This window comes from Chanodichthys erythropterus, chromosome 3 (assembly GCF_024489055.1).
Source record: "Chanodichthys erythropterus isolate Z2021 chromosome 3, ASM2448905v1, whole genome shotgun sequence".
Classification (NCBI taxonomy): domain Eukaryota; kingdom Metazoa; phylum Chordata; class Actinopteri; order Cypriniformes; family Xenocyprididae; genus Chanodichthys; species Chanodichthys erythropterus.
This window is the reverse complement of record NC_090223.1, coordinates 16887349-16909012: the sequence shown is the minus strand read 5'-3', so window position 1 is coordinate 16909012 and position 21664 is coordinate 16887349. Positions and strand designations below refer to the sequence as shown.

At 36.3% G+C, this 21664-nt stretch overlaps 1 protein-coding gene across 2 annotated transcripts; it reads right to left on the bottom strand.

The window, feature by feature from the left end:
* Positions 1 to 2300: 2300 nt before the first annotated feature.
* Positions 2301 to 20815, bottom strand: ubn2b (ubinuclein 2b). 2 transcript variants are annotated; one of them, XM_067381184.1, is made up of 15 exons: positions 20283 to 20815; positions 18148 to 18264; positions 17933 to 18034; positions 17545 to 17676; positions 15422 to 15519; positions 14054 to 14510; positions 12679 to 12749; positions 12351 to 12587; positions 10314 to 10424; positions 10076 to 10219; positions 9952 to 10002; positions 7272 to 8394; positions 6141 to 6336; positions 3963 to 4031; positions 2301 to 3844 (listed from the first exon to the last, which is right to left on the bottom strand). In XM_067381184.1, the coding sequence occupies exons 1-15, from the start codon at positions 20550 to 20552 to the stop codon at positions 3798 to 3800; spliced, it is 3225 nt and encodes a 1074-aa protein (XP_067237285.1). In that variant the 5' UTR covers positions 20553 to 20815; the 3' UTR covers positions 2301 to 3797. The 2 variants fall into 2 exon arrangements, with proteins under 2 accessions (XP_067237285.1, XP_067237286.1); XM_067381185.1 differs by lacking the exon at positions 3963 to 4031.
* Between the last annotated feature and the right edge of the window lie 849 nt (positions 20816 to 21664).

Here is a 21664-nt window from a genome sequence, read left to right as displayed (position 1 = left end):
ACAGGATTGTCTGTCTTCTGACTGTGTATGTTAACATCAACACCTGATCGCATTGTTTATTTATGTGAATAATTCATGTGTTTGCATTTTACACACTTAACCAGTTAGGATACCAGGCTTTATCAAAAAATAATTACAAATTATTCTGAAATTAATCTCGACCTTTGTATAGTTTTTGCTTCCTTCTCCATTGCTAATTGGTCAGAATTTAACAGTGTTCTACATTTTAGATGAAATTACTTCAAATGTGCAATATAAACAGCATCATCAAAAATCTGCCTCACTGCAGAACACAAGATCCAGGGGGTGGGGTTGGATCCAACTCCTCCCACTTTATATATCCATTTCCTACCTGACTCCGCCCCCTGGATCTCGAGTGTTTGCAGTGAGTGGCTACTGAAAAAAGGACTTATTTTTCCTTTAGCATAAGAAAATCTAGATTTAAATAATGTTAAAATGGTCATGCTCAATAGCACTTGATTTTGAAACATGTATTAGTCCAAATCACTAATAATAATAATAACGTATATAAAGCTTTCAGAGCTCAAAGCACCTGGACTCTGAATTCACAAGGGTAATTTGTCAAAACAAACCCCCAGAGTTTATAATTCATTTAGATATTTAAAGTGATCTCAATCCGGTGTAAAAAGTAAACGTGCTTTTATGTGCTCAACGTAAAACCATTTTGATAAAAAAAGAAAAATGTTTTTTACTTGATGCACAAAAAAAGGCTGACATAAGCTTCAAGTGCAGAGATTCGAGTCTTTCACCATTTCATTTTTTTAAAACATGAAATAAATTAGAATTAATAATTTTCAGGTGTGCATTAATACAGCAGATAAACTGACATGGTCTTAGACGTCTCATTTTGAAGGCTGCATATGTCATGAGTCTCATTTAAGAAATGTAACCGTTACACCGTATCCTAACCAGACACGATAAGATTCTAGCGATGAGCAATTTGTCTGTCCACACCAGATGTGACAAATCAATCAAAAACCACAGCCAATCAGAACAGCGTATGGGCGGGCTCTTAATCAAATTCACAAATATTACACCATTTAAACAATATTAAAAATAGGCTACATACTGCGTTACTTATGCTGCGTTCACATCACCTCATATTTACCGGAATCTTGAGATAACACGTGACGTTATATTCGGAGCTGTTCACGTCCTTTTTGCTCCTTGGACTGGGAATTATGCGTTTCCATGGCAGCACTATCAACGCCTAAATGAATCTACAGCGGTCAGGTGGAACATGGGATCTTTCAGAAAACTCCCAGCTTACAAACTGTAATTACGAGCTCTACGAGGACGTGAACGCTTTTTACAAGCTAGAATCTCGGAATTACGAGGCCGCGTGAACGCACCTTTAATCTATGCCATAGAATACCCTTGATTGGTCACAGATTGAACGCTCTTGTTTCTATCGGTTTAATTTGAAGATCTGAGGTAAATTATCCAGTTACTTTCAGTATGGCTCATTTTGGGAGAACTAAATGATATTCAAAGTCACATTACAAGCTTTTAACATTAAATAAAGTTCATAAACAGTACCTGAGATTATCATTGCCATACTTTCTTGTTGGGACACAACCTCCGAAATGAGATGCAGCTGAATCATGAAAGTGACATTTGCAATTTAAGATTGCAAATTAACTCTTTCCCAAAAAAAAAAAAAAAAACTGCCACTACCAGCATTTTCAATAATTTTCATAAAATATTCATGGTCCCAGAATAATTGGATGCATAAATATCATACAAAACCCGTGTTTGATAACAGTCAAGCAAAAGGCAAATCATATTATTTACTGTTGTGTCCGATGTTGTAAAGAGTGACACCATTGTGCAGCGTTTACCTCAGTAAACCGAGTGGAGGCGGGGCTAATTAGCATATTCATTAATTCAATTATATTAAATGAGGCAATGGTGTAGAATTACATTCAAGCTATTTTAAGACATGGATTTATTTTCACAGGATAAAATGTTTAAATATGTCACTTAAATGATCAAATATTTTTAGTGTTAAGGTATAAAATTATACCTTTAAGGACAATCTGTATTTAATAGGGATGCTCCGATCAGGATTTTGGCAGCCGATACCGAGTACCGATTTCTTGTCATGGTGATCAGCCGATACCGAGTACCGATTTCAATGCTTCACTGATTTGTAAGCTCTTTGATCACCTTTTCTCCAGATAAAAAAATACTATAGATGTTGCCTTTATTTTATTTTTGTTCCATTTTTATGGTAATGTATGTAATGCAACTATAGTTTTAACAATGCACTAAATCACAACAATTATTCATTATACAGTGAATATTTTAATATGCCTTTAAAATGGTGTTCCTGCACAGAAAAAAACAAACAAACAAAATGAAGCAGTCTTATGCAGCCCACAAGGTTTATTTAAAAATTGTACAATAGTAAAATGTTGATGACAAAATAAACATTTAATCTCCTAAAATGGAGAAGTCTGAATTAACTTAAACATTGTCCAATACCAGTCCTAGCAGGACAACATAACCAAGAAAAATACATTTAAAGTCCTAAAACAACAAATCGGATAAGTGTGATGCAGCTCATTAGGTTTACTTAAAAACTGTCCCATAGTAAAATGTTGAGGACAAAATAAACATTTAATCTCCTAAAATGGAGTAGTCTGAATTAACTTAAAAACTTTTCAGAATGTCTGTAATGGATGGCTGAGTGAGAGTCGTATTACTAGTTGTTACCGTTGCCTTTTTTGCAGTTGCCAGTTTTTCATATTCAGCATAAGTCTCGCGGTGGCTTGTTCTCAGGTGCCGAATCAGGTTCGTCGTATTGAACGTTTTGGACAATACTCCTCCACAAGAGATTTCTTCAGAACATACACGGCAAATCGCGAATTTTTCATTGTTTCTCGCAACGTCATAGAAATTCCACACAGGTGACGACATGTCTGCAGCGCTATGTTCCCGCGGGTCCTCACACTCACGCGCTGACGTCATCAAATTGCGATCGGTTCGTGAGATCGGCCAAGTTAGTGAGTACCGATCGAGTCATAAAATATGATTATCGGCCGATTCCGATCTCGGGCCGATCGATCGGAGCATCCCTAGTATTTAAACATGACAAAATGTGTTAAAAGCACAATCGAATCAGCCAAAACATGATCAAAACAAGCATCAGAAACATCAGACACACAAACACAGTTTTTGCTAAGGCTTCTGCATTTTTATTTCGCACGAGTCCTGAAACGCAAGTAAACAAATCCTGAAAGTTCAAGTATATTACAATCGTCCCATTCCCGCCCACCGTCATTTGGTTTTCAGTTTGTTTCGACTTTAAAGGGGCGTTTCGTTCGTGAACAGCACCAGAGACACTGACCTACATGAGAGAGGGAGGAACACATTCACTCGCTCATGAATATTCAAACACTCGAAACATTAAAAAAAACCTCATTTACAGAAGCTGCACGCTAATGAACATGCAAGCAAACACACACACACACACACACACACACACACACACACACACACACACACACACACACACACACACACACACACACACACACAGGTGTTTCCCTCCCCGTCCACAGTGATTAGGTCTGTCTGTGTAAACATTGATACATATGTACAACTGACACATCATTATTCAAATTTCTAATACATTATTCATGATATTCTGAGCATCGCTATTCAAATGCGTATAAAAACAGTTCCTGTCATTGGACAGCCAGCAGATCATGCATAAAAGTGGGCGGAGTCAGTCAGAACTGGATCAGCCAACAGTCGGGAGTTGTGTGATGTCATAAGGACTTCCTCTGCAAGTCTCCGCCCTGCGTTTGATTGACATCTGCACAGACAGAGAGAGCGGTTAGTCGGCGTACGCAACGCATCCTGACAGAAGATGATGAAGAAAGCGACAAACAGAAGACGCATGCAGCCAGCGGGAGGCGTCGGTCAGCGTTTACCTGAGAAAGCCAGCTGCAAGTGTGGCGGCAGAGCAGCCTGAGCCCCTGACATGAGACCCTTTAACACATCTGAGGAGAGACGGGACAGAGAGACACACACCGACACGCATGAGACGGATGGACAGAGAACGAGAGCCGTTCAATGGAGGAAATCAGATTCATGAGGAGCGAGAGGATGACAAGCAGAAGATGAGCCACAAAAACACACCAGCAGCAACAGAAACTACAAAACACACACGATTGCAACTAACACGTACTTACATCGACTAAGTTCGTTAAGTAATTAGATATATATTCCCAACAAACACAAAATCTGCTTCACATTGTAACCTTTAACATTCAAAACAATTTGTGCACACTAGCCAAGTTTCCATCCACGTTTGCTATCGACAGTGAATATGCATTAAAAAAAAGATTATGAAATCTGCTATAAAAATGAATTAAATGGTGTGCATAATGACATCATCCCTAAAAAAAATGCATTGTTGCATGTTTTGTTGTATCGCAAAAAAAAAAAAAATCTGTACATAATTACATACATAATTAAGCATGTAATCGCAATTTATCATATCTTTCACATCCCAAAATTATCTTACTATATTGTAGATTTAAAAAAAAAAAGAAAAAAGAATTAGCATCAGAATAAATGTTCTGGATTCAACTTAAGATAACTAATGTTAAAATGTTACTTAATACAACTTCATATTTTAAGTTGACTTAACTTAATTTTAAGGCAGCACAAACACTTGAAACGACATTTTTTAGTGTACAAAATGCAATTTGACTTTTTCATCTCTGGAACAAAACTAATAAATTTTAACTTGTTATAGCCTAAATTAATATGTATAATCAAGAAAAACATTAGAAAATGTACAAAAATAAAGATGAATGATGTTTCAGAGGTAACACATTTTATTTTTACCAACAGTAATAAATTAATTTTATATACAATTTAATATGAATATAATGGTAAACAATTTGATGTGGTAATCCTTTTTTCACAAAAAAAAAAAAAAAAAAAAAATCCTTTGATGGAAACCTGGCTAATGTAAAGTGGTTTAAATGTTTTTAACATTCCAAATGAACACATTTGACATATTTTAAAGTTTAAAGATGACAGTGACTTGCTATTAGTAGCCATTTTGAGAAATGGCAACACTGAATATAACAGTAAAATTTAAGTAAATTTAAAAGTAAGTTAAAAGTAAGCTTTTCACTGTACTTTAAAGTCAAATCACTGAACAAATTCGAAATTTGGAAATTTTCATTATTATTAAAGATTTTATCAATTCGTTATTGCAGCGATCACACATAAACACAAACACATATAGCGCGTCCAGTAGAAAAATGGACAAATCATTAAAAGTAAGTGAATTCTGGAGATTTTACAGTATTTTAACTGCAGCAGTGTATATTAGATGCGACTGAAGGGCAAAGCTGAAAATCTTTTATTTCAAATTTACATTTTAACTGAGTTTTTGTTTACATCTGACTCCACTAACTCACTAGCTTAAATACTAGAGATTAATTCATTATTAGTATGAAGTAATTAATTAGTAATATTACTATTAGTAATAACTGGGTAATTTCCCAATTACTGCTTGACTGATTAGAAAACGTTTATTCTGCTTGTGTCCGTTATGAAATATTTATCAATGCCAGAATATTGCTGATACACGTTATTTTTACATAAAAATTATATATATATATATATTTATTATAATATCACTTTTTAGTTTTTTTAAATGTATTTTAATTTTTTTATTATTATTTAACAGCATATCAGCAGCAAAGGCTATTTTCATGGCAAACTAGTCCTTACAATAAACCTTCAATAAATCAAAAACACATTATACAATGTAAATTTTTTTTTTTTTACAAATACAGTAAAAATATAGCAATTAAGCAAGCTTTTTCAGTTTAATATCTGATAGAAAATCTCATTTAAAAAAGTCCAATAAATAAATAAAACTTACATTCTTCACCTATATATATATATATATATATATATCTCAAGAACATTACAGCAGTAATGAACATGTTAGCAAAAAAAAAAATCAAAGCAGTGTCAATTCTTTGAGATCTAATAAAGTATGTAAAATTCACCTCTCTAAGAATTTTTTAATAATAATATATTTATTTGGCACGTCTCTAGTGTGTGTGTGAAGAGCGACTCACTCTGGGGAAGATTGAACCCTGAGCTGCTGGGATTGGTCGAGCCACTGGTGGTCGCCGTGGAAACCACAGAGGAAGGAAGATTCAGCAGGTTTGGAAACTGGAACGGGAGAGAGACGGGAACCAGTCCTCCCAACATCCCGAAACCCAGAGGCAGAGACGGACCAGCCGAACTGAGCAGAGCACTGGGGGACGACACCTGCAGATGGGTAAAAACACAATGCCCCATCATTATACTGTTTAACCCAATTTTGTTTTTTTATAAAGACCTCATCACTGTGTTAAAACAACATCCCTATTCATCCCTCTGAAGAGTCCAATTCTCTTTTTTAATGTGAAAAACCTTGACAACTATAAAGAAACTGTAACACTGACAAAATAAGCAATAAAACCACCAAGTTGCCCAAGAAAAAAAAAAATAAAAACATTCATTAAACTTATATTTTTGTTTAATAATAAAAAATTATATAATTTTTGTAGAATTACATGCATATTCATTTTCATTAAGCATGAAAAATAATTTGTAATTTTTTTCGCGATTAATCAATTTGACAACCAAAATTGCCTAAAATAAAAATAAAAACAAAATTAAAAATGACACATTCAATGAAAATTATTAAAATATATATTATGTATATTATATAATAATTCATTCATTTAATTTGTTTCATTTTAATTAAACAAAAATACATTTTTAATTAATGTATTTATTATAATAATAATTTTTAAATTTTTAATTGATTAATAACAAATAAAAATGAATTAAAGCTAATTAATTATTTATAACAATTATATATTTAATGAAAAACACATTCACACACACACACGTATAATATATATATATATATATATATATATATATATATATATATATATATATATATATATATATATATATATATATATAATTAATTTTTATATTTAATTTTAAATAAGCATTACAAATTCATGAACTTAAATTTTTATTAGAGACTAATTGGTTTGACAACCAAAGATGCCTAAAAAAACAAACAAAAAAAACAATTATTCTTTATAATTGTATTAATAGAAATAAAAACAAATTCAATTTATTTTGTTTAAATGATCAATACATTTCTAACATTTAATGAAAATGTAGAATATGACGGGACAGACCTGTGAGAGCTGAGCTGTGGCTGTAGACACTGATGTGATTGTCTTCACCCCCTGATTAGCTCCACCCACTTGTCTGTGTCGCTGGCTGTGATTGGCCGTCCCTGTCACGGGCGACACACTGGTCACCGGCTGTTTGGCAACAGCTGTGGTTGTCGTGGCGAGGCTAGAGATGTTGTTGCCCTGAGATGAATTCTTCTGCCCCACGGGGGAGCTGTAACTGCCGGCGACGAACCCCGTGTGGAAGTTCGGGCCCTTGGAAGCATGCTGGTGCATGCTGGGTATCGTGGGCAGCCTGGAGACAGGCGAGGCGGTGGGCGTGAGCTTGATGATGGGCGAGCTGGGGTTGTTGGGTGACTTGGTGAGTGTGGCCTGCATGGGCGTGATGAACCCGGGTTTGGGCGGCTCGTGGGGCGGAAGTTTTTTGGTTTGCTGCATCAAGTGGAAAGGCTGAACGGATTTGACGTTTACAAGCGACGGCGAGGAAGTGGTGAGAAGTGCGCGCGACTGTGGCGTTGAGCTGTTATTGCTTGTTTTGATGAGACCCGTTGACATGGTGACCACCGTTTTTGCCGCTGGAACCTTTTGAGGGGCGTGAAGAGGCGATGATGTTGGAGGTGGGCGGGGCTTCGCCTGGGACACGACCATCTTAGTGGGTGGAGTCATTGTCGGTCGCTGAGCGGGAATAACCGAATGTCTCTGAACCTGCGTCAGGACGCTCACTCCTTTAATGACAGGAGATGCAGACGAAGAGGAGAGAATGCTGGGAGAAGGAGGTGGGGGTGGGGTGTTGGCACTCTTTTTTGCCAGGTGCGGAGACGCGTGGAGCGATTGGGCCGGTTTGGGTGCGTCGGCGGACGGCGGGCTGTCGGACTGCACCAGGCCTTTGGCGGCGCTGCTGAGCATGGCTAGAGCGTGAGAGATGGAGTCCAGCGACGGGGCCGTCAGGTCCTCGTCCAGAGAGTCCGACAGGCAGATGGGCTCCGACGGGGACGGCGCTCGCTGGGCGGCTGGTGTGGATGCGGGAGGAGGGGTGGCGTCCACAGAGACGGGTGTCCGCTGGAGCACACCGCTGTCCTGAGGCTTGGGTTTGGCTTTCGGAGCAGGCAACATACGTTTCTTTACCCTAAAAAACAAATCAATGCAGTTTTAATTGTCACACACTCAAATAGCAACACATACAACATTTTACTTTATTTTTAATTTTAATTAAAACTGAAGAAAAAAAAAATACATACATACAAATAAATTTAATTATATATATATATATATATATATATATAAATAAAGAAAATATATTTTAATGTCTATTTAAAATAAAAAAAATAAATACAACTAAATTTTAATTTTGTTAAACATTAAAATATATTTTATTATTTTTATGTTTAATTGAAATATAACATATTTAAAATGCATTTTTAATGTTTAATTAAAATACAAAAATATCTGTCAATGATGAAAATATTCATTTTATCATTTGTAGTTTAAAATGTCAGACACTCAAAAAGTAATGACATGGCTGCTCCCATTTTACTTCTGTTTTAATTAAAATTACATTTATATATAAATAAACATGAAAAATCATTTTAAAATTAAATTAAAATAATATATTTAAATATTTGAATGCTAAATTGAAATAAAAATGTTATATTTTTAATGTTTCATAAAACAAAACTTAATTTAGCATTTAATTAAAATACAATATGAAATATTACATACATTAATAATTAATTAAATATAATAGCAATAACTTTTTGTTTAATGAAAATCTTTTAAAAATAAATATTTTCTTAATTAAAAAAAAAAAGTTTATTTTTTAATGTTTAGTTAAAATAAATAAAAAATCTTCTGTCAGTAATGCAAATGAATTGTTCAATATTAAGCCTGTTATTCATTTTATCATTTGTTTATTATTGAAACTATTAGCTCACAGGATTTCACACTATTTCATACTATGGCCCAAAGTTAAACACTGAGGACTGGCTTCATTTTGAGTATCAAATTATTTATTATTATAAAGCCATGATCATACATAATATTAGTATTGTTCTACTGCATATTATGCATTAATGACTATGTGATAAGCTGTAATTTTGAGCTGCAACTGTTGCAGGCACCAATTTTTTTATTATTAGATTAGTAAAGGTAAGCGTTTAAAAATTATCTGACTAGCAAAAATAACTAGTTCTTAACATGAATCAATGCATTGCTTGCAATAGATCTGTGAATGAGCACCAAGACTAATTTATGTGGACTGTAATGAATTCATCTAGATTCAGTTAATGTTTAAAAATAACCAGATGCCCAAGATAACAGCATTTTAAAGACATAAACACAATGATAGTTGTTATATTAACACTATGCGCATTTCCTTTAATACATGTTTTTGGTCTAAATCTGAATGATTCATTGATGCATGTTATTCCCCTAAAATGATTGAATATCCCATATAATCAATTCCCCACAAAGAAAAATCAATTCCAGTCCTAAATTGTGACACATTATGAAAGTAAAATAAGCTGTGAATGCCACGTGAACTAATGAATCGCTCACAATAGATCTGTGAATGTGTGCTAAGAGAAGTAGGTCAGAATGATTTCATGTTGACTATAATGAATAAATCCAGATTCAGCATCTAGTTAGCGTTTAAAAATAACCATTTCCCCCAGAGAGGAAAACTCACGTGTTTCCTGTGAGATGATTGTGAGCCATTCGGCTCTCTTTAAACAGCATCCTGAGAAACAGAGAGAAAGAGATGAAGTTTAGTCAATCAACAATATTCACCAGCCTTTGGAGCCGAAACCCACCTGGCCTGCATCCAGCCTTTTGGCCACAGCGGTTTGACCTCGGTCTCCATGAAGACCTTGAGGTAATCCTCGGGAGAGAGTGAACTCTGACCCTCCAGCTCGTAACAGCCCAGCTTCACCCGCACCAGATTACACAGCAGTGTCCTGCGCAAACACACACACACATCAAGCGTTCAATGAGGGTCTGTCTCATGACCATCACATTAGAGATCTGTGAGAGCTGACGTCTGACTTTCACCTGAGTTTGTCGTCCCACACAAATTTCTTCCTGGGTCCCATCACTCTTCTCCCTGGCTTCTCATCGTCTTCCTCCTCTGAGCCGTTTCTGTCGCCGTCTTCGGTGTGTTGCCTGCATAAACACACAACAGTAAACACACGGCGGTCTCTTAAGTAATTCGTTTGGACCAGTTTTTCTCGTCCAGTGGGCCTCAAGATGATTTTTTCGATTATGGGAATTTATGTAAATTGACATTCCCAAATTAAAGATGTAAAAGTATCACAGAATGATCCCATGTGACACGTATAAGTGTTTTGGAACTATAGGAACACTACAGGAAATGTAATTTATTATTAAATGAAAATCCTGACCTTTGCCATTGGTCTTCTAGGGCCCTATGATTTCCGTGGACGGAATCGCGGAATCCAGTCATAAAAACAGAATATAGTATACAACGCGGAATGTCACGGAATTCCTCAAATTTTTGATGAATGAATTAAAAGCAGGTCAGCACACTTAAATCAAATCGCGATATAGACTAGTGTCCGTGAACATTAAACTGCAAAAAGAATATTTAGATATGAATCCTGCATACCTGTGTGTCTCTGAAATGAACGATGTGGAAGCACGGTTTCATTTACCTCACACACACACACACACACACACACGTTTTCGTCCTCTGTCGCCTCACTATATGAGGAAATTAATGCACAAAATTCATCCCCAGAGCCGCTCTGAAAGTCACTTCATCAGCATTTAACCGTTTTGTTTGAGAAAACTATCATCATAAACACAGAGAAACTCAAAGCTCTAGGCAACCCGTCAAAATAAAAGTCTTGACGAACATATTAGTGTTGTACAGTAGAATTTAGATAAATTAATTTAATAATAAATTATTAAAACTAGATTTTTAAAAGGAGAAATCTCAGTTTTTATTCAATGTTTTAATTTTAACATTAAAGCTCTGTTGTGCAGCACACTGTTTGACAAAAAAAGTTTAATTTCATAATTAAAAGATAAATGAAATGGCATGCGTTCAGTTGATTGCCAGTAAAAATTGAAATGAACAGAACTTCTGAAAAAAAAAAAAATCATAAAAATACATTTTTAATTAATAATTGTTTTTAAGAAGTCAATTAATTATAAATGCTTTTTGATCAAATGTAATGTATGATTAAAATGTAATTAAACCATTAAAATGGAATCCAGAAAAATTAAAACAGAAAACAGAATTTGGTAAAAAAAAAAATTTGAGGGGAAAGAATAAAACGTATATCATAGGGACCTAAAATCTTTTACTTTTTTGTTAAACTTTTAATAAATTGTTGGTAAATTGGACAAGTTTCATTATTTCAATTAATAAAACATGCTTTTTGGTTACTAAAATTTAATTTAACCATTAAAATGGAGTCAAAAAAAAAAAAAAAAAAATTGGAAAAAATGGAATTTGGGAAGAAATAAGACGGATTTCATAGGGCCCTAGTCTTCAAGTCTACATGATGTGCGACTGTTAGTGCTGCAGTTCACTACAGACAAAAAAAGGCAAACAAGTTGGGAGAAATCAAGATTAACAAAAACGTGACAAAATACAATCCATACCTCTGATGTGAATATATTTGTCGTAACAAGAAGTTCACATCTGTCAGCTGTCATTCTGACTGTCAACAGACTAACGGAGTTCCAGAGATATCTGACTCAGTGCAGAGAGCAAACAGGTCATGTCTGTCTCGGGTCGGGTTTTGCATTTAAAGAAATAATTTATGCACCTTGGGTTCGGGCAAGAAGTGATTCGGGTCAGGTACAGATTTTAGGACCCGAGAAGACCTCTACAAAGTGTCACATGGGATTATTCTGTGATACTTGTGCATCTTTTTTTAAAAGCTTGATGCTGATGGCTATTCACAGCTATTATAATGATGAGCGTGAGCAGGACATTTTTTAAAAATTCTTTGTGCTCCATAAAAGAAAGAAGGGCATACGGCATTAGACCACCACCAGGGTGAACTATCCCTTTAATAAATATTCTAAGCCTTACTCAGTAGTAGTCCAGTTTCTTACTTGGCAACTTTGGCCATGCAGTCCATGTTGTATCGTGCGATCTGCTCCGGCATTACGCTGCACACGGCCAGCTTGAGTTTGAGCAGCGGGTTCCGCAGCCGGTCGTCCTGAATATTCAGACTCAGCTTCTTCAGCCGCTTCAGCAGAGCCTCTTTATTACACGGCACAAACGCCTCCAGATGAGAGTAGACGGCGGCGCGCACAGTCGCAGGCTGTTCCTGCACCTGCAGCTCGATACTGCAGACACACACAGAGAGAGAGAGAGAGGGTGAGCTGATCGAACCAACAAGAGATGCTGGGAATGAAAACAACAGCCAAATTAACTCACTCCAGCAGGATGTTGTTCATGTCCAGCGTGAAAAACTTCTTCCTGCCCTCCATATCAAACTGACGAGACGCCTGAGAGACAAACGAGCAGTTAACAACAGCTCAAATGTCATTTAATGCCATACCAGCTACCACAGCTGCCTTCATGAAGACAAACAGGTTAAGAAAAATGTAGCAAAATATGAAAAGAAAAACCGAAAGAAAACAAAATTTACATTTTCCATAAAATGCACGATATATCAGCCGACTCCGGCCGATATATGTTCATTTTTAGTGTTATTATCAGCCCAATAAGAAAATTTGGCTGATTTATTAAAGCCAATAAATAATGGATTATATAATCTACATAAAATTATAATAACACCAGTACTGTAATATAATGTTGTGAATTATTTGTGCACCCGTGTTTTAGCACGTTATTACGACAACAATGGAGTTACACCTTCATGATAACAAGTTTGCTTGTGCATTCGCAGCCTTTGTTTTGTGCACTTGTAAGTTGCAATATTATGTTTATTTTGTGTAGATATATATGAATTAATGCGAACAGTGATCGTCTTTAGCTTTAGAGCATGCTCTCTCCTCTGTGCTTCTGCGTTCTCAGTAACTAATAGTGTACGGCCATCTCCCTGAAGTTATTGTTTATAAATATGCTTCACTTCATCGCTTCACTTCAGAAGGCCTTTATTAACCCCTGGAGCTGTATGGATTACTTTTATGATAGATGGATGCACTTTTTTGGGGCTTTATGGGTAAAATAAAGTCCAGTCCTAAATTTTCCAGTTGAATATCCTGTTTCATATCATTACGAAAGTAAAATAAGTAGCGAATGTCATGGCATGTTGACTTGAAAAGATTAAAGACACATCCCATCACATCTGTAAACACATATACTGCAGCGTTTTATAACCTGACTTGTAGAATTACCCACTTTTTTAATACACACCAGTAACAAAACAGCATCTTCTGATTCACTGACACCGTTTTACCCTGTTCTCCACAGACCTCCATCTCTCTAACCTTCCACTCTTCCTGTTCTCACTGTACTCTGTCTATTTTCTCTCTATCATGTTGATCTTCTCTTCCTCCTACTCCTCTCTCTACCTCGTCTCCTCCTCTCTCTCCTTCACTCTCTCTCTTTCCTCTGGAATCTGTCTGGAAAGAAATGACACACACAGAGCAACTACACATCCATAAAGTTACTAAAGATCAATAATGAAAACTGTTGAGAATGAGTCATGAAATGTCTCGCTTTGTTTACGTACAAGCAGACGGATGCAAAGTTAAAAACAGTTCAGCTTTTCATACTGCATCTCAAGAGTTTTGATGCAACTAAATGCAGAGACTGTGACGTGGATATAAGCGTCAGCACTCACCGCCCGCAGGTCCTCTATGCGCTTGATAAGCGGAGCAGGAAGGCTGTTGGGAAGGGGCGGCGGCGGCATCAAGCCCGTCTTCTGCACTCGTCCCGCGGCTCCTGCCTTCTGGGTGCCGTTCTCGCTCTGCCCGGGACTGGACGGTTGAGGAGAGTCCAGCAGCCCGAAGTCCAGATCGCCCATCAGCTCCTGCAGCATGTCGTTCTCCGTGCCTCCGCCCAGCAGTGACATCATCGCCGGGTCAGCGGTCAGGTCGGCCATGGACAGGTCGCTGCTGGGGGCGACGGCGGCAGCGGCGTTGGGTGGAGCGCGAACGAGCTTGACGGCAGACGCCGGGTTCTTCTTGCGGATCTCCTCTTTCTCGCGGGTGAAGCGGCGGATCATGGCCGCCAGAGACAGAGAGTCCTTCATCAGCTTCTTCCTCTTCTTCTTCTCCGGCCGGTTCAGAGCCGACACACTATCAGAAAGAGAAACGGAGAGGAACAAAACTGTTGTCAAACACACTACCATTCAAAATTTGGGATCAGTAAGACAATTTATGTTTTTATTTATTAAATTGATTAAAAAGACAACTATAAATGTTACAAAAGATCTCCATTTCAAATAATTGCCGGTTTCCACAAAAATATGAAGCAGCACAACTGTTTTCAACACTGATAATAAACAGAAGTGTTTCTTGAGCAGCAAATCATCAAATTAGGATCATTTCTGAAAGATCATGGGACACTAAAGACTGCAGTAATGATGCTGAAAATTCAGCTTTGATCACAGGAATAAACTATATTTTAAAGTATATTAAAATAGAAAACAGCTATTTTAAATTGTAAAAATATTTCACAATTTTACTGTTTTTTTTATTGTATTTTTGATACAATAAATGCAACCTTGGTGAGCAGAAGAGACTTCATTAAAAACATTTTTTTAAAAATCTCACCGACCCATGTTTGAGTCTATATGTGCTTCCCACAGAAAAATATACGGATTTGCAACTACAATTGTTTAAAATTATACCATGTTCACAAACACATCAATATAATATTCTACTACAGACTTACGACATATTTCCTACATATTTCTTTAAACATTCATGACGAAACTCAAATACTCTGAAAGAACCAGAACTGTCCCAGCAGCAGCAAATGAAACACAAACAGGCCGTTCACACAGAACATTAAACATGTGAGACGACGCAGAGCTGAAGAAAAGAAAATGCATCAGGGTCTCGAAATGCTTTCTTTTAAAGTTGAACTTTGTTTAATTTGACACAGCATCTTAAAAAGCAGCGAGATGTGGTGAAATCCTCAAAGACGTCCACCTTGTACTTGTTTACACAGAAACAGTGACACACAAAAATGCATCTGAACTCACCCTGGTTTGGGTACTTTGAATTTCCTGGGTTTCTTCTCCTCCAGGCTGCCGTCCTGCTTCTTTTTCCTTCTTTTAATCACCCGCTCCTCTCCATCTTTCTGTGAATCAACATCAAGAACATCAGCTCAGTCCTCATTCACAGACCCAAAAAATCTCTCATAAAAATCCCTTGGTATATAAAAGACAGAAACGTACCACTAATTAGAACAGCACGACTTGGTCAAAAAGTCATATTGTTATTATTAAAGGGTTAGTTCATCCAAAAATTACATTTCTGTCATTGATTACTCACCCTCATGGTGTTCCACACCTGTAAGACTTCGTTCATCTTCAGAAAACAAATTAAGATATTTTTGATGAAATCTGATGGCTCAGTGAGGCCTGCATCTCCACCACTTTCAAACCCCAGAAAAGGACTAAAGACATATTTAAATCAGTTCATGTGACTACAGTGGCTCAACCTTAATGTTATGAAGTGACAAGAATATTTTTTGAGTGCCATAAAAAACAAACAAAAACAAAAACTTTATTCAACAATATCTAGTGATGGGCGATTTCAAAACACTGCTTCATGAAGCTTTACGAATATTTTGTTTCGAATCAGTGGTTCAGAGCGTATCAAAATGACAAAGTCACATAAACCATTTTGAAACGTTTTGAAACATTTAAGATGTAACAAAGCCTCATTTACTGAAATCACATGACTTTGGTAATTTGATATGCGCTCCGTAATACTCATTCAAAACAAAATATTCGTAAAGCTTTGAAGCTTCACGAAGCAGAGTTTTGAAATCGCCCATCACTAGATATTGTTGAATAAAGTCGCTATTTTGTTTTAGTTTTTTTGCACACAAAAAGCATTTTTGTCGCTTCATAACATTAAGGTTGAACCACTGTAGTCACATGACCTGTTTTAAGTCAAGTCAAGTCAAATTTATTTATATAGCGCTTTTACAATTGGTAATTGTTCAAAGCAGCTTTACATATTAGAAGCACAGAAAAAAAAGGGAAGTGGTTAAAAATAAGATGTACAACCAAGCGTGGTAATATGCAACATATACAAGATGGTGCTACATTAAGCCAATGTCGGCTGACTCCCAGGGGTGGAAAAAAGCCCCTAGGAGAAAAACCTCTATATGTACAAACAATATATGTAAATGGATATGGAGATCAAAATCTGAATTATACATTTTTATTATAGAGATTAAAAATAGATTATATATAAATATATGTAAGCGGATACGGGGATTAAAAATCTGAATTATAGATGCAGCCAGAACTGGATCTGTAGGCCCTTTGTCTCCTGGGCTACGTTGTAGTCAGGTCCAGACACAGGTTCTCCATCTGATCTGGATACGGCCTGGATCCAGCACCCGGCAAACCTCAGGATAGTTATTTAGTTATAGATATTTAAATATGTCTTTAGTAGCTTTCTGGACATTGAAAGTGTTAATTAACTTGCGGTCAATGCAGATTTTTTTTGATTTCATCAAAAATATCTTAATTTGTGTTCTGAGGATTAACGAAGGTCTTACAGGTATGGAACGACATGAGGGCAAGTAATTAATGACATTTATTTCATTTTTAGGTGAACTAACCCTTTAACTGCAGTTTGAACTGTGATATGATAAAAAAAAAAAGCACCAAAAATTATTTGCATGTTATGGCTAATAGGTCAAATCTAGGCTACTTTGTTAAAAAAGTAAATAAAAACAGTAAAAACCACTGCTATATGCACCCAGCAGCTCACAATGAAATGCACTTTAATGTGTTCAATGAGCTTTTCTGATGGTATCCCTTTAAATTAATACTAGATGATCATCTAAATCTTAAAATAGGTTGAAACAAGTAAATATCCGACTATAGCCAATACCAATATATATAAAAATTGCCAATATAGTGTGCATCCTTAACAGCTTCGGCTTGAATATTAATGCCGATTAAATGTGATTATTGTGACTAAAATTGTGAGTTGAAAGAAAAAAAATTAACATCTTATACTGTATTCTTGGATATTAAAGCTAAAACAGCTTGCTTAAATCCTGGCTGTGCTAAGCCGACACTTCCTCCGCAGCATGTGCTCAGTCTGCTATGACAGCGGGGGTGAGGGTGCAGATGATCACCTTGAAGTGATTGGAGTCTTTCCCTCCGTCCTCTCCCTCTGATTCAGACGCGGCCCTGAACTGAAGCGTGCCGGTGTTGATGTAGAAACCGCCCAGTTTAGTAGTCAGAGACGCAGGAACCAGTTCGTCATACTGCAGAGACACAACAGACATGATATAGAGTCAAACAAATATAGTCTATACATTTACCAGAAAAACACTTTAATACATATTTTGATAAGGACGAAGGATCAGAATGGACTTCAAAGTAGATTTTGGTCATTTAGGAGATGACGTGCATGTGTCTGAATTCACTCGTTTACCCATTCATTATGTATCGAAAGGTAATTGAGAGCATTTCAGGAGATAATCAATGGAGAGGATGGATGACGCTCTCTCTCATACTCACGGCCTCAGAGTTGTCGATAAACGGATCGGTTTCATCATAGCCGTAACCGATATCGATGAGATCCTGCATTCGGTCTCGTCGCTTCTTCTTAACAGTGTTTCCCTGAGATGATTATACACTGATCTCAACATACAGCCAATAAAACATCCCGCATTATTTAACGTGTCGTGATTAAGATTAAACGTTTTGACAGACGTCAGTAAAAGAAAACATACATATTTGCTCTCAAATTTCCTGGCGAGAGCCTCGACCTCTTGCCGTTCTTTGTCTTCGTCTGCAAACGGGTCGCTGGGGTCCAGAGCAGGTTTGAGTCCTTGAGGAGCTTTCCTCACCTTCAGGAGCAAATGAAACCCGTCAGACAGAGCCAATCGAATCATTTACATGCAAACAGATACAGAGTTATACATAAGAGGTTGTTCGATCCAACTAAAGCATATATACATAACACTTATCAATGTGCAATATATACATTTCAATAATCGGATGCGATATATGCACATGCAGTATTTGTATAGATTTTAAAGTGTAGCACATATTGACATTAAAGGAAAATAATCATTGAAACTAGACATGCCGATATTTGGTAATACGATATATCACGATAATGAATATACACAATATTGTTACCGTGGGCAACTCAAAATACTGTGAATACTTAATTATTACGAATTATTCTAATTTTTTATTACAATTTAAGAATATTTTACCCATCAACCGTATAAAATACACAACACTGCTGTATGTGGTGTCAAAGAGGCACGCGCACTATGTAAACAAATCCAACGTGCATGTGAAGCACATGGCAGAACGAGTGAAGGAGACATGCTGAACAAAAGTGTATGCGACAGCAGAAATCCAGCGGTTACCCTGGAAACCCCATTAACAAATCAGCTGCACTACTACAGTATTTAAAATGCATCAAACAGCCATTTAATTTTTTTGTAATCTCAATGTTGTTCATCACAACACCAAATACTTCATACTTAAAGACTTAATAGGCTATTTATTTTCAAACTTAAGCATTTTTATATTTTAATATGGACTACAACATGCCCTATAATGATTGAAAATGTTGTGATTATTTGTTATTGTTCAGTAACACTCGATGACCCAAGGCTTCATTAGTTAACATGTTAATTTACCAAACTGACAATGAAAAATACTTTTATTATAGCATTTAAAATGGCATTCATTAATCTTAGTTAATGTTAATTTCTAGTTAATGTTTATTAACATTACTAAAGTCAAAAATTATTTGATGGACCTAAAACTAACAATGATCCGTTGTATTTTTTAACTATTATTAACAAAACAATAATACCTTCTGTAACAAATGTAGCTATTGCTCATTCTTAATCTTAGTTAATGCATTAACTAACGTTAAATAATGAGACCTTATATAGTGTTACCTGTCGTTCTTTATAATTATTTTGCACTTTAATCTGTTTGAAACATTTTACTTTATAATTTGTGTACTGAGTTATTGTGTTTAATTGATCAGATGTTTTTTTTTTTTATAAGAAAAAATTGTTCTTAAACTGGTTATACTGACAACACTTATTTTGCAACTTATTTCAATACCGTGATAATACCGTATACTGGGATAAAAGCTTCAGCAATTAATCACAACATGAAAATTTGATACGTTCACTAATCCAATTTGGGTAAAGTTGGTTTTATATTCGCACATTCGGACTTCTGATAAATTCCGACTTTCAAATAAATGTGTCACAGTCGATCAAAATAGGCAAGTATTGTTTTAATGGCATATTTACTTCTGAATGTCCACTGAATGTCCGATGTAGTGTGATTAACAAGGCTATTGAATATGGATGTCCGAATGTGTGAATATAAAACCAACTTCACCCAAGTCCTAATCCAAACCAATAAACAAACATTTATATTTCACTAATTAACTTTTTTTTTTTTCACTAGAAAATTAGGAGTGCTTGTAAACAAACAAACAAAAACAAACAAACAAAAAAAACATCATGTAATTGGGGTTCGAACTACCTTCATCATTACCAGCTCAGATATTGAACTACTAAACCACCATCATTAATCTCAATCCGGCTGCTGGTGTACTTACTTTTACAATTAATTAACAACACTTCTTTTGACATTTGACAGGTTTAGTGATTATGGAAAAAACTTGGGTTGAACTTAAAACCTTTCAGTTCCCAGTTCAGATATTTAATAACCACACAACAGTCATTTATGTCAGGCTTGGATATTGCAATGGTTAATACAAAGTATTCAATAAAAATAAAGTTTAATTTAAAGTATCGTTCGGTCTGTTCACATGCACGAGTCTGGGCTCGAACCCACAACCGTTCCCCGCGGAACTCACCTGAAGGCTGGCGTGGATCAGCTCGCCGTAGTTGAACTCCGCTGATTTCTGTTCATTCGGTTCTGACAGGCTCAGGTTCAGGCGGACGGTGCGTTTGGGTTCTCCGGGATCCGTTGCCGGTTTCCCGGCACCGAACACACCGCCGGTGGCGACACCGGGAGTCGGTTCATTCTCTTCGTCCTCCCGTCGGCGTTTCTTTGACTCGGTCGCCGCTGGTGTGGTGCTATACGAGGCGAGGGTGACGAACGGGACTTTTCTCGGGTCAGCCATTGGACTCTCCGGTTCTGCTCGAGCCCGAACACACACGCGCGTGCACGCGCACGCCGCTGACTGTTAGCTTGAGCTAAAATTAGCACTCACACTATTAAACAACAGTTTAATTCTGACACGAAACGAAATGAAGTCCGTTTTAAATTGTATAATATTTCCTCACAGCATTCGAGTCGAATCCGTTTCATTTAGTCGATTGTAAAAGTAGTTTTTGTTTGTCTCTGTGAAATCTCGGCAGCATATGTAGCGGCCATTTTCGATAGCATAAATACAGGATGAGGCGGTGGGGTCACTGATCATGCGCAGTGCGCGCGATGCTGGAGCAGGACCAATCAGAAGTCCCGCAGCACTTCAGGACCCGCCCACTTCACAGACTCCAGCGGGAGAGGGTGGAGCCGCTTCCGTGCGCGCTGACCGCGGGAGATTCAGAACCGCACACTGGTGCGATTCATCCCAGAGAATCGAATCTTTTGCGAGACAGGTTCACAAAAGGACTCGTTCAGAGTTCACTCTAATTGTTTTGTACATAATTATTTTATTACCGTATAAACACACTTTATTTTACAGTGTATTTTACATCACTGCTTTACTTGTGTGTTGGTGGGTTGAAAAAAATAATATATGTTAAAGTATTTTGATATTGAATATGTAAAAATAGTAGTTTTATTGTTTAAAAATTACTTTATGCCTGGCTTAAAATGAACCCAAAATAGGTTAGAAATTAAAAATCAGACATAATTACTGGCAACAATAATAATCAAAAGGTGAACATTTATTAATAAGCAAGTTAATAAATGTTTATTCATTAAACTTATTAATAAATGTTCATTTATTAAATATTAATACATGTTAATTTCCAACATAGACTACTTTGGGTATTTAAGCAAGCAATATAGTATTTTTTTTTAACAAGAGTTGCGTTAAATAAAACTACCCAGCAGATTTGTCAAACATTTAACCCAACTGCTGGGTTAAAACATCCCATTTACTGGGTTTGTCCATTTTCAACCAATTGTTTTTTTTTTTTTTTTTTTAACTTCAGAATGTGGTTTTACTGCAAAAAATAAAATAAATAAAAATATGAATAAACCATGTTAACCACAAATTAACCA

Bases quoted from the DNA above. Each gene is read 5' to 3' on its own strand.
- ubn2b (XM_067381184.1), bottom strand. From the start codon at position 20,552: ATGGCTGACCCGAGAAAAGTCCCGTTCGTCACCCTCGCCTCGTATAGC. The intron at 18,265-20,282 runs GTGAGTTCCGCG...TTGCTCCTGAAG, and splicing joins TGATCCACGCCAGCCTTCAG to GTGAGGAAAGCTCCTCAAGG. The intron at 12,588-12,678 runs GTGAGTTAATTT...GTGTGTCTGCAG, and splicing joins ATGAACAACATCCTGCTGGA to TATCGAGCTGCAGGTGCAGG.